Raw genomic sequence first — 13,493 nt, forward strand, 5'->3', positions numbered from 1 at the left:
CAACAACTACTTGTTAATGTTAAAACAAAAAGGGGCAGTCATAGGAGGCGCTAGACAAAGAGTTTCATTTTTGCCACATAAGTACAATTTACTTCCAACAGTGGGTTATCAACAAATGCCTGGTGTTAACTTTGAAGTTGATCTACCCACTGCTATGGAGCTGATACCAACTCAAAGCAAGCCTATAGGGCAGAGTAGAGCGGCTTCTGTCTTCATAGGTGCAAAGAGGCTCATCATCCTCCCACGAGGCAGCTAAGGACTTACCTAAAATTTTCTTCAGAGAGGTACACTCCATTCTTTTCACGGGCCGCAGCAAGATCTCGTTTAAGGCGCTCTATTTCTTCTGTATATTCCTATACATCAGAAATGTTGTAGGTGTTAATTTAACCCTTAACTTTTTTCATTCCTTTTGAAGAAACTATACCACAAAATAAAACAGTCAGCCTTTTAATGTTTTAAAAACATGTAAAGTTTCAAAAAAACAAACAAACATGTAAAGTTTCAATCAATAATAAATCTACTAAAAAAAAGTTTTTCAAAAGCTTCCAAAGTTCTAAGTGCAGATCAATGAATTTCATTGGGTCCTTCTAGACACAGCGTTGTGAGTCCCACACACTGATTGGGAAGGACAATGAAAGTAAGACGCTGTGGGTCATGAAGGGGACTGGACAGTTTTGCCATTGCTGTTGCCAAGCTCTGCACATGTAGGAAAACAGCTGAATTAAACACAATGTGTGAATGTTATGATATGTAAAGTATGCCTCCAAGCCACAAATACACTTTGTAAGAGGGCCTTACTTTCGCATTTGTCGAACAAGATGACATCACCCCACAAAATTTCACAATTACCTTAATCAGAGCTTTTTTGGTGAGTTTCTGGTTCACTTCGGGCTTATTCATTATGTTCTTTGCTCTGTGAGCGTATTCCAGGGTACTCAGGGTTTCCTGTCATGAAAAGAATAGACTAAATCACTGAAAATACTAAGATTCCTATGCTAATATTACGTAAAATATAAGGCATAATAACTTACAAGTAACAATATATGTTACTATCTACTTTAACAAACCTAGCTATTGGGACTACTATACCAAAACCTGACAACATTTTCCAACACCGATGAATCTTAAAAACATCATGTTAAGTGAAGAAGTCAGTCGTTGTGATTCTGTTGATGAAATTCCAGAATAGAAAACCCATGGGAGAAAGACTAGTGGTTGTCAGTAGCTGGGGAAGGCTCTCATGTGTTACAGGGTTTCTTGTTTTCTTTCAGGGATGATGAAAATGTTCGGCAGTTAGGTAAATGGTGATGACTGCAAACTTGTTGACTGTGCTAAAACCATTAGACTGTGCACTTTTCATGGGTAAATTTTGTTGTATGAATTGCATCTCAATAAAAATGCTCAATGAACTCGTTTTGTGTTGTTTGAACTTTTTTGATGTGGTAGCTAAACAAGAAATGCAAGCTACATTACTTGCAGCTACCTCTCAAAGGGCTCACCTCGAGACTGACAGATGCAGGTGAAATTGTGGCAATTATAGATGTTCTTGTTCGTCCCCCAAGAGAATCTTGGAGAATCCTGGTTAGTTTAGACTCTCGATAAGGAACATGAGGTGTTCTTTCGACAAGAGCAGTGATAACCCTTCCCAAAGTCAGCAGAGATTGATTGATATTCCCAGCTTCCCGTGCTCTCTTGTCGACTGCTCCAGAACGACCAATGTTTTCACTTCCTGCAAGATCAACCTTTAATGTACAACATAAACACAAATCATCAGTCTACTGGATTGGCACTTGAGACTTTCATGTTCACACGTGTGTGTGCAAGAGTACTGCAAAAACTAGTGGAAAATGGAATTAAGAGATAATGGAATTTTTCCACGAACTTTTTGAAGCCCTCGTTTATGTATAAGGTATTAAACAGCCAACAAAATACCACACTGAAAGGACAACCGCCACAAAAAGGAAATGTCTTTCCCAACCCATTAAACTTCCTGAAATGCTAATCTCTCTATAATGAACACATTTCTGCTACTACTACAAAGTTAACAACCCAGTAACTATAAATATTGCCTGGAGATACAAAACTTCAAAAGACAATGCTTACCAAGTTTAACTTTCCAATTTTAACAAGCTCCTCTCCATCGATCGTAGTTTCTTTCATATGTATTGTGACAGAGAAAACTGAGTGGGAACGACTAGAAAACAAGATTGAGTGGCCTGGTCACAAAAATGCAAAACAGGTCTGTTTTCAATAAAATACTCAAAAAGAGATCTAAATTCACAAACCAGAGAAAGCGATCAGGCTGACGATATAAGATTTTGGAAGCTGAGTGGTAGATAGAGCAATACTTAGGTTTTTCCTTTATTTGTTCCTAAGCTCTGCAGGGGAGACCCCATTAAGAATCTACCTGAAAACTGCTAAACCTCAAGAGACTTAGAAAATAGAATCCTCAAGTATCTCTAGAAGCTGGATGTATGAGGTGTGGCATCGGGATAGTTCGTTGTCTGTCAGAGGGGAGAGGACTGAGGATCAATCATTCCTTATAAACGTTGCCCTGAATCCTATTCCTAAGAAAACCACTTGAAATTCATTATTACCATCAATTCAAGCAGCAACAGGTAAATCGTCAGATTAGTCCTTGATGTCAAAATGCATTATTTCTTGAGCATGTCATGAGAAATAAGTAACTCCTCATCTCGAACATTAGAAAGAGTAAATGGCAATAATTATTCAAATACTTCGAGATAATCACTCCAGACTATAATGTTCAAGTCTACCATGTGCTAAATACTGCTTTTATCTAAGGGAAACAAAAATTATATAGACAAAAGATATCTTTCCTGTCTGTATCATTGATACTTGATGAACATTATTATATTTGCTTATAATGTTATTAATGATGACTGATTTTTAACTTTCTTCTTTGAATTGACTTAGCATCTTCCCCCTCCGCCACAAACAGAAGGGTTATTTAAAATTACAGAGTGGAAACATACAAGGACATAAGCATATAGATCTGACCTATAATTTTTACCTCCTACTTTTCTATCATTATCTACCCACTACTAAGCTAGATTTATGCAATTAATATAACCAAACACGAGTCCATTCTGACTTTGGAAAAGTGAATTAGCTTTTATTTATCTTTACACATAAATTCATAAAAAGAGATCTTTACTCCAATTTGCATACAAGAAAAAACAAACCCAAATTTGCAGCAATTGAGTTGATTCCAACTCATGAGAAACTTATAGCCAGACAGAACTGCCCTTTTGGATTTCTGAAATTGTAAGTCTTTATAGAAAAAGAAAACCTCATCCTTCTCTGGTGATACAAGAAAGAGAGAGCACTAAATTATCAAAAGGTACCCTAGTGGTACAATGCGTTAAGCACTGGGTTGTCAACCACAGAATCCAGTTTGAACCACCAGTTGTTCCCGGGAGAAAGAGGCTTTCTGCTCCTGTAAAGATTTACACCCACAGAAACGGAGGGAGTTCTGCCTACATAGGGTTGCTATGAGTCAGAATCAACTCAATAGCAGTAGACAAATCATGCAGACATATAAAATAATAGGAATTCTGTTAAAGGGGAAAAAAATCTACTTAGTCTTCAGTAATTCCTCCAAATTCCATGTCATCTTCAGTTTTAAATTTCCCATTTATTGCAAAGCCACTATGGGAAAAAATCTAACTAAAACTGAAATCACCTACAGTTTCATTATATTTACTTTCATGTTATGCTCTTTATTTTTATTTGTTTTAATGAAAATATATTTTACCTAATTGCAATTATAATTGCGCTAACACTTTAAAGAAACTTTCAATTGTAAGGGGCCAAAAGTTAAATCATTTAGTCCTTTTCTTTTCCCCCCCCGTCATTTAGTCCTTAACAATCTCTTTATAGCTCAGGGAAACAGATGTTTGGTAAGTTCACCTAGTTGCCTTGAGTCACTTATTTAACTGGAGAGGTGGGACTAGACACAAATATCAAACTCTCAACCTACTGCTCTATTTCACTCTGATTTCTTTCAAAGCCCAGCAGAAAGAAATACTAGTGTTTTGGTAAACTACTTTCATAAAATTTGATATTTAGCCTATAGAGGTGCTCTCAGATATATCCATTTCTCCCCATGGAAACTCCTTGTTAGTGATCATGTCTGCCCATATGAAAAAAGAAAGCCGTTTCTTGTCTTTTTTAAGAAAGCCATTTCAAAGCAGTCGCTTGACTTCTTTCAAATGAGTGGTTTTCAAACTTGTTCAAAGAATTGCTAGGCTCTGTGGAAAATTGCCTTTAGCCATCTTCATAAGGCTGAAAGACATAAGCTTCCAAACAGCCCAAATCAACTATTATAACCACTTATTAATTTATCTTGTACACTGGGCTCCTGTGCACAATTTCATTTTTTAAAAACCTGTGTAAAAGAAATCTTATATATATAAGAATTTAATATGGCTCTAATTCAACTTGTTTTTGTCCTTTCCACATTCTTCTTACATTGGCACCTTTCCTATAAATATCAAATGTATCCATTGCCAAGACCCCCTCATTAAAGCACTCAATCCAGGCGTATAATCCATATATCCCAATCCACTCCAATTTGACTCCCCCCAGGTTTCTAATTCTTCTTGAAAATAGGCTGGGAAAGTCCTGGATGTCTTACCTAGAGTATGCATTCATCAAAGTTGCCGCAGTTGTCCTTTTTGCTGCCCCTTTCTCCAAAATTTGATAGACTTCATCCTTGTTGTGTACTGTAATTTCTTCCAAACCTTTGATTATCACTCCCCTCTAAACAAATACCAAACAAACAAAACCCATTAGATTGCTTAAAATAGAATAGTATTTTTCTATCATATATACATATATACAGTAACTGGGTTAATGGCTTATCGGGGGCATGGGAGAGGAGGTTGGAAGAAAACGAGGAGCTAATAACAATAAGTACACAAGGAAAAGAATGTTCTAGAAATGCTTGTAGTGATGATTGTACAATTCTTTTTAATATGACGAAACTATTGAAATGTATGGCATGTGAATTTTATGTCTTTTTTTTTAACTTAGAGACATTTAATTCTCAAAGACCAATTTACCTTGTTTCGGGGATCATCAAACATTTGTAGTCTTTCAGAAACATCAGTAGATGGATTAAGGAGATCAAAAAGTTCTTCATTATAGATTTCCAAAAGAGATACTTTGACTGAAAATTCAGTACCATTATCACTAAGTTTCTCAAAAATTTGGTGAAGGGTACGTGGAATTATACCAGCTAAGGGATCCTAAAATTATAACAAAGATGAAAACAAAAAATATATTTTACTATGGTAGACAAAACAGATAAATAATTTGCAAAAACAAAATAAAATATAAAAAACTAATCTCATACTAGCAAAGCCAAATCATTTGTAACACTGTTCAATAATTATTATTTTTTTCTACCTTTCCTAAATCTAAGCATACCTGGTCGGCCAGCTTTATACCTGAGCATTGCACAAAAGCCAAATGAATTAAGCAATTTATAAAGCCAAATTCAGGAATCCTTTCGATCTTGTCTATTCCAAAGGTTCCCAAACTTATTTGGCCTGCTTCACCGCTTCCAGGAAGAAATAAATTACTCAGTGCCCACTGGCAACTCAAAACTTTGGTAACATAGCCACCGATCCAGGATAATGTATAGGTTATTTGCTTTTGCAGCCCGGGGGTCATTCCAGGGGGTGGTATTGCTCACTTTAGGAAGCACTAGTCTCCTGTGGTTACAAGTTGTTGATAGGGTGCCATTGAGTCGGCTCTGACCCATAGCAGCACTATGCACAACAGAACAAAACAGTCTGGTCCTGCACCATTCTCATAATGTTCCTATGCCCGAGCCCATTGAAGCGGCCACTGTGTCAATCCATCTCATGGAGGGCCTTCCTCTTTCTGGCCGCTCCTTAGCTTTACCAAACACGATGTCCTTTTCCAGGGATTAGTCTTTCCTGACACTATGCCCAAAATATGTTAAGATGAAGTCTTCCCATCCTTGCCTCTAAGGAGCACTCTGGCCTTACTCCTCCACCATCCAGATGTGTTTGTCCTTTTATCAGTTCATGGTACTCTCCATATTCTTCTCCAGTACAATTCAAGTGCATCTATTCTTCTACAGTCTTCCTTATTCAATGTCCAAATTCCACAGGCATACAATGCAATGGAGAATCCCATGGCTTGGGTCAGGTGCACCTTAGTCCTCAAAGTAACATCCTTGCTCTTCAATACTCTAAACCGGTCTTGTGCAGCAGATTTACCTAATGCAATGCATCTTTTGATCTCGTCTGCTGCTTGTGGATCCAAGTAAAGTCGAATCTTTGACAACCTTTTTTCCATCTATTACTTTATTATTATCCAATAGTAAAGTAATGCCACACTTATGTAACTACTACTAGAAGAACGTTAATAATTTAGAAAATCTAGTTACTCATTACACTCATTTGGTGGAAATCTTTGTGAAATGTACTATACTTGTTTATGACACTAAACAAAACTCAAGATTATCACTAATAAAAATACCACACTGCCCCCAGCTACACTTTTTGATACTCATTCCTCACCACAAAGTCCGTTCTTTCAAGCCCCAGTCACATTCCATCATTGCATAAAATTCTTCCACTATTGCATAATAAATACCCTTCTCTCATCACTGAACTATGCCGTATATATTGGTTCGCTCTCCACAAGAGTGCATTATTGTAACAGAAGTCATGCCATATGTTTTAATTTTACTATAGAAATCATTTCAGCCTAAGTTCATGTTTGATCTGGGTACTCTGAACTTCTCTATTTCAAGACAGAAGCCCTCATTCAAGTTTTAGTTGGTTAAATTTTAGTCCGCACTAGAGACATAAATAAAAAAATACCTCCTCCCAGGTGTACTCTTCATTAGGTGACCTTTCACCTTCCATGGTAAAGGTTTTCCCAGTGCCTGTTTGGCCATATCTGTCAAAATGAACAAACATGATCAAAACAAATACATTTATCTAAAACTCTCCATCAATTTGAAAAATAGTGTTTCACTTACGCAAAGATAGTGCAATTGTAACCCAAAATAACTTCATCCAAAATTGGACATACAACACTTCTGTAAACATCAATTTGTTTAGTAGAGGCTCCAAAGACCTATCAAAAAGAAATTAAAAAAAAAAAAGAAATAGATAAACCTTTCTTAAACCAATTGCTTCAAGAAAAATGTCAATCACTCATTTTAATAATTTTGTTTAGCACACTACGTCAAATAGCCCCACTAGAAATTATTTGACTTTTCAAATAGTCTATTGAAATCTGTAATTATCCACCTATTCTAGAACTTCTGGGTAATCTGTATACTAGGATATATCTTTGGGTTAACAGGTAACTTTAAGATAGTAGCATTCAAACAAGAAATTAAGTACCATATCAAAAGTGTAGGTTTTCCTTGAGCTCTTGTCAGCCAGTCCTGCGGTTCGTATACTAATTTCTTTTCGTGCCTGGTCACATTCTACCACAGAATGGGCATTAACTTTCCGCTCTGTCACATTAAATGGTCTACAAAAACAAATACACAAAGTTATTCAAGAACTCTTAGCTACCAGGTTAGCAGTGGCTTTTCATTACCTGTGTTAGACAAGTAAACATGAAGTTCTGACAACTTGACACAATCGGTGATGAAAAGTAAATGGATCTGCTAAAGCAACAGAATTTTCAGGGTCTTGATTCCCTAAAATCAGTTGTTCTGTTTTTGCTTGCCAAAAATAAAAATTCTGAGTTTTAGAGTAGATACTAACAGAATTTAACTTGTTAAACAAAATGCCAAACATATTTTTCAGGATCCTATTTCTACCAAGTTTACAATCTGATCATGTTACACTTTGATTTGGTAGACAAAGCATGCCAAATTTATAAAAACTATAAATTTGTAGTACACAAATGGCACTAAATAAAGATAAAAATTACTAACATGTTGAGCCTGTGGGAGAAAAGATGAGACTTTCTGCTCCCATTAAGATTTACAGCCTGGTCATCAAAGAACAAAAACTCTTATCATTGAGAATGAGGGGGAGCGTGGAGTGGAGACCCAAAGCCCATCTGTAGGCAACTGGACATCCCCTTACAGAAGGGTCGTGGGGAGGAGACAAGCCAGTCAGGGTGCAGTATAGCAATGATGAAACATACAACTTTCCTCTAGTTCTTTTATGCTTCTTCCTGCCCCCCACTATCATGATCCCAATTCTACCTTACAAATCCAACTAGACCAGAGCATGTACATGAGTATAGATCAGAGCTGCAAACACAGGGAATGCAGGACAGATAAACCCCTCAGGGCTAATAATGAGATTAGCAAAACCAGGAGGGGAAGGAGAAGGTGGGGGGGTGGGGGGCGGACTGGGAACCAATCACAATGATCTACATATAACTGCCTCCCTGGAGGAGGGACAACAGAAAAGCAGAAAATTGAGTGAAGGGAGACATCGGACAGTGTAAGACATGACAAAATAATAATAATTTATAAATTATCAAGGGTTCCTGAGGGAGGGAGAGTGGAGGAGGGAGGGAAAATGAGTAGCTGATACCAAGGCTCAAGTAGAAAGCAAATGTTTTCAGAATAATAATGGCAACATATATACAAATGTTCTTGACACAATGGATGGATGTATGGATTGTGATAAGAGTTGTATGAGCACCCAATAAAATGATTAAAAAAAAAAAAAAGATTTACAGCCTGGGAAACCCAAAGACATACTTCTACACTGCCTTATAGGGAGGCTATGAGTCAGAATCGCCTCGATAGCAGTGAGTGTGCTTTTTAGAATATGTTGAACACTTACTGCGTGTTAGGTATTCACAATTTCAAGTACTTGACACCTTATTCACCTGACTTCACTCTGTGGGACTTCTTTTTGTTTCCACAAATGCAGAGGGACATGAAAGGACAGCAATTTTACAACATAGAAGAGGTGAACAAAAAAATGAGGGCTGTGCTGTCAGCCATCCAAACAGATGAGTTTGAAAAAGTTTCCAAGAATGGAATCCCAGATTCGACAAATGTATTAAGTGCAATGGAGAATACTTTGAAGGTGATAAGGTTGTTTTGTAAAAAAATTTAAATTAAAAAAAAAATTAAATACATAGCTTTTAACAAATTTTGTTTTTTTGGGGGGGTACCTCCTTGTAGACTCTGTTCATTAATTGCATAATAATACAGTAGTCTCTTAAAGAAATGATGCTGAGGCTACTAGATCTAAACAAGCATAAGAATGAAGTTGGACCTATACTTCATATCATAAACAAAAATTAAATCTAAGTGAATCAATGACATGACATATAAGTAAGTTAAAGCCACAACGTCTTAACAGTACCTAATTGCTATGCCATTGGATAAATTATTGATGTTATCATACCCCAGGGGGATGATTGACAATGTTTTTCATGTTTGCTTGTTTGGGTGGTTTGTTTGTTTTTGTCATAAATAGTACTGCTAAACTAAACTAGAATTATTCATAACTCATGAACAAACAGATGGATTCTGGGTTCCCACCTAATTCTAGCCTAATTCAAGAGCAGCTAGCTCTTAATAACATGGCTCTGCTCCATATTTGTCTTCATGAAGGCAAGAGATCGCTGAAGTTAAGGTTGCTATAGCAAAGTGTGAAGAAAACAGATGCTGCCCAGCTATTAATTGGAATAGTATTGAGTCTTAAAGGCCTGTATTCAAACAAGCAGCCATCTAAGGGAGGCATCAACTAAGTCCACATCAAAGAAGCACACCAGCCAGTAAGATCCAAATATGACGAAGAGAAAAGTATCAGCTTAAATTGTGAATACCCAATTTGTAGAAGGCTATTTAATAGGGCATTGGAGACCTAAAATCTATCTGCAGAATATCTGGTCAGATCACATTTTGGGGAGATCCTCTCTGGCCACAGGTAAGGTACTAGAACTAGATAGAAATTATCTCAAGAAAACTACTAAAAAAAAGAAAGAAGCCAAAGGTTACCTACCATGGATGAAGGAGGAAGAGTTTTTGCTTAGGGAGCATTGAGTTCATGATAATGGTTGTGGAATAAGTTGGGAAAAGGTTACAGTCACTGTTTAGCAGTTCCTCAAAATATTAAACATCCGCCCAGCAATCCCACTCCTAGGTATATGTCTAAATTAATAACCCATTGGTCAAGTCCATTTAGACTCACAGCAACCCTGTCTCCCGTAGAGTTCATAAGCCTGTACATCTTTATAAAAACAGACTGTCACATCTTTCTCCTATTGTCCTGTTTGAACCAACGACCTTTTGGTTAGCAGCAGAGTACTTAATCATTGCACCGCCAGGGCTCCTTTCCACCATAAGGTTAATTTCCAAAAGATGAAGGTAACACATATCTCCACATGGTACTTTTTCTCTCTACCTCCAAAGCCCTAGGGCTGGGTCTCCACAAGTTATTGCTCTGTCCTTTCAACCAAACCAAGCTCACTGCCAGCGAGACAGACAGATATGACTCAGAGACCCTAAAGAACAGACTAGAATTGCTCTTTGGGGTTTCAGAGATTTTAAATATTTATAGGAGTAGACAGCCTCATCTTTCTCCCCTGGAACAGATGGTGGGCTTGAACCACTTACCTTGTAGTTAGCAGCTCAAAACATAACTCACCACACCACCAGAACTCCTTCTAGCCCCTACCAAATTAGAAATGTCAGTCTCTCATTGCCCACGAGGCTTCAATAACTCATGAGAATGACTTACCAAACTCATGAAGACTTTGAGCCATTTATAATTATCAATATATTAGAAACAGAAAGGATACAAGTGAAGATACACATCAGGCAAGGTCCTGGCAGTATGAAGCTCCCACTGTCCCCAGGGGCCTGACTGAACATCATGTTTGGAAATAAGGAAAACCAAGGAGGGCAGAGGAGACCCTTGATGGCTCACTAACTGCAGCAACTGGACTCAAACATGCTGGCAATTGTAAGGACGATACAGGACCAAGCAACTGCTCTACAGCAACTAATAACAAAAAAAGCAGGTTTCCGCTGGTGGTAAAGTAAAAGAAATCTCTCAGAAGGTAAGACTTGAAATGTACAAAAACCAAATCAAGCTGTCGCTGTCAAGTCAATTTTAACTCATAACTACACCACAGGACAGAGTAGAACCACCACCACCACCCCACCCCCTGCTCAAGTTACCATGGCTACAAATCTTTCCAGAAGCAGACTGCCATGGAACTTTCTCCCATGAAACAACTTAGTAGATTCAAACCACCCCCCTTTCGTTTAGCTGTCAAATGCTTAACCACCGTGCCACCAGAGCTCCTGTATAAAACAAAAAACCCAAACTCATTGGCACAGAGCCCATCCCGACTCATAGCTGCCCTATAGAACAGGATAGAACACACCTGGGGGTTTCAAGACCATAACTCTTTACAGGAAGAAAAAGCCACATTTTTGTCTCACGGGGCTCAAGTACCTGGTTAACTCTGAATGGAAGAGAGATGAAGAAGGGGTACACAGGGAGTTCTAGCTGTTCATTAGTCAGGGTGATAACACTATGTTTGTTACACTATTGCTTTTAACGCTTTATAGATATAAAATTAAAAAAAAAATAAATCAAAATTATAGGCAAAAAATGACTTTTTTTAACAATCAAATAATATAAAATTATGCATTTGAACCTAGGATGTTGAAAAGAACATTCTCGCTCAGATCTAGTTTAAAAAACACCTAGTTGTTACCCTTGATACCTTGAACTCAATTCACCAGAACTGATTAAGCATCAACCTCATAAAGTTTGTTGATACTGTCTTAATAATCTTTTTAAATTTTATTTTAGAATTCTTTAAGATTTACAGAGAAGTTGCACAGGTAGTTGTCAGTACAGTGTTTAAAATTAAAAAAACAGATGCAGAACATACATACAGTAAGCTGTGCAGAATTTCTAAAATATTTAATTATAATTAAGCAGCAATTTCTGCAAGTATGTTCTTCCTGCATTAGCTCATCTTAAAACGAATAAGTTAAAACGAAGAAGTTATTGGGTAACCAATCAGGGGAGAGTTGAAAACATACACACAGACACAGAACTACACCCTCACCCTGAAAACGCTATGTCCGCTCAGATTGTCTATGAACCAATAGGCAAATGAAAAAGTATATGATACTGCAGGAAAATCGGATACCAGATACCTGGCTTAAATTATCACCTTGATCTTTTAATTTTAAAAATTCACTTAATAGAGTGATGTTTACTTGTTTATTAGTGAGGAAGAAATTGTTTAGGATAATTGAGAGCAGACAATTCTGCTTTTAGAGATGAAAATCCCAATGTAAGTGCTAAAACTTTTGCAAAGGCGTGCAGCTTTATTTCCAAATCTGCCAACGTCATGAACAACACACAAAAGTAAACTACATCTTGATCGATATAAGTAAAAAACAAGGATGCACTTTTCTCTAAAGAACGCTGACCAAACGAGCCTTCCACGTACCAGTTTGTACTCCGATACAAACATCTCTACTTTCTTCTAGAAAACACACTACTCATCACAGCAACGGAGTATTATTTTTCTCACACAGAACCCGGGGAACCTAAATATGTAAAGTCTGAACGCTCTCGGAATGCAAACAAAACTCCGCCGGAGGTCGCGCCTCAGAACCTAGGAGCACAGCCCGGGCGCTCAGAATCCAGCCAGCTTCGCCCTACCTGCATCGCACCGCCACCTGGATGTTCTTCCCCTTCTCCTCTTTCTTCTTCGCGGAGGAATTCGGCAGCGACGCCATGACGGTCCCCGCCTAAAAAGCAATGCCTGGCTGCCGGGTCGGGCGCCCACCTCCGCGGGGAAGGAGGTCACAGCAGCGGCCGGGATAACCGACGCACGCGGCTTGGGCCTTCTGTCCTGCACCCGGAGCTCCGACGGGACGCAACCTCTGCCCCGCGCCGGCCACAGCCGCGGTGACCTCGCCGGACGTCACCCGCAGTCCCCCCAAAAAGCAAGCAACGACTCCGCGCCTCAATTTGAAAAAGGAGCCGAGCGGCCGAGCCAATCGCCGCGCTGGCGCGCGAAGCATCATGGGACGAGTGTCATCCTGGGAGCACCGCCCTCGGGGCGTGGCCCGCGACCAAGTCGAAAAGCTGGTCCGTCTTTCCCCGTGCGCCGTTGACAGAAGGAAAAGTTAGCGAAGCGTGACCATGTAGTCTGACTTTCAGGTGGCAACTCAAATTCTAGCTCCTCCACGTTCCAGCTGGGTGACCTTGACCAAGATGCAGTTTCGAAAACTCGATGGGTTTTCCACCAAAATGCCCTCCTCCGCAAAATGAAAATAAAAATCCCCCTCCCAGGAGTGGTGAGAATAGATGAGTTTGGATTGTCTAGTATGGAAAGCGCTCAGGAAAGGGCGGCGGTGAATATATTACGGAATGGTAAGAGAATGTGTAGAAATGCAGCGGAGAGTACTCCGTCTCGCTTGGGGAGGTCCAAAGGAAACCGCCTTCCCGGAAGCAGCA

General features: G+C 38.7%; 1 protein-coding gene across 1 annotated transcript in view; it reads right to left on the bottom strand.

Annotated features, from left to right (window-relative positions):
• The window catches only part of KIF11 (kinesin family member 11), a 47,105-nt gene extending 34,333 nt beyond the window's left edge, over positions 1-12,772 (bottom strand). Inside the window, exons 1-10 of the mRNA XM_004701072.2 lie at positions 12,693-12,772; positions 7,416-7,548; positions 7,046-7,143; positions 6,885-6,963; positions 5,088-5,273; positions 4,661-4,785; positions 2,104-2,194; positions 1,500-1,742; positions 850-945; positions 265-353 (exon numbers count right to left, since the gene is read on the bottom strand). Of these exons, the coding sequence (XP_004701129.1) occupies positions 265-353; positions 850-945; positions 1,500-1,742; positions 2,104-2,194; positions 4,661-4,785; positions 5,088-5,273; positions 6,885-6,963; positions 7,046-7,143; positions 7,416-7,548; positions 12,693-12,769 (1,217 nt within the window). The 5' untranslated portion in view covers positions 12,770-12,772. The remainder of the gene's footprint in view (positions 1-264; positions 354-849; positions 946-1,499; positions 1,743-2,103; positions 2,195-4,660; positions 4,786-5,087; positions 5,274-6,884; positions 6,964-7,045; positions 7,144-7,415; positions 7,549-12,692) is intronic.
• Positions 12,773-13,493: the final 721 nt, after the last annotated feature.

The sequence above is a fragment of the Echinops telfairi genome, unplaced genomic scaffold (assembly GCF_000313985.2).
Source record: "Echinops telfairi isolate 266 unplaced genomic scaffold, ASM31398v2 ScPeMD7_70;HRSCAF=299, whole genome shotgun sequence".
NCBI lineage: Eukaryota > Metazoa > Chordata > Mammalia > Afrosoricida > Tenrecidae > Echinops > Echinops telfairi.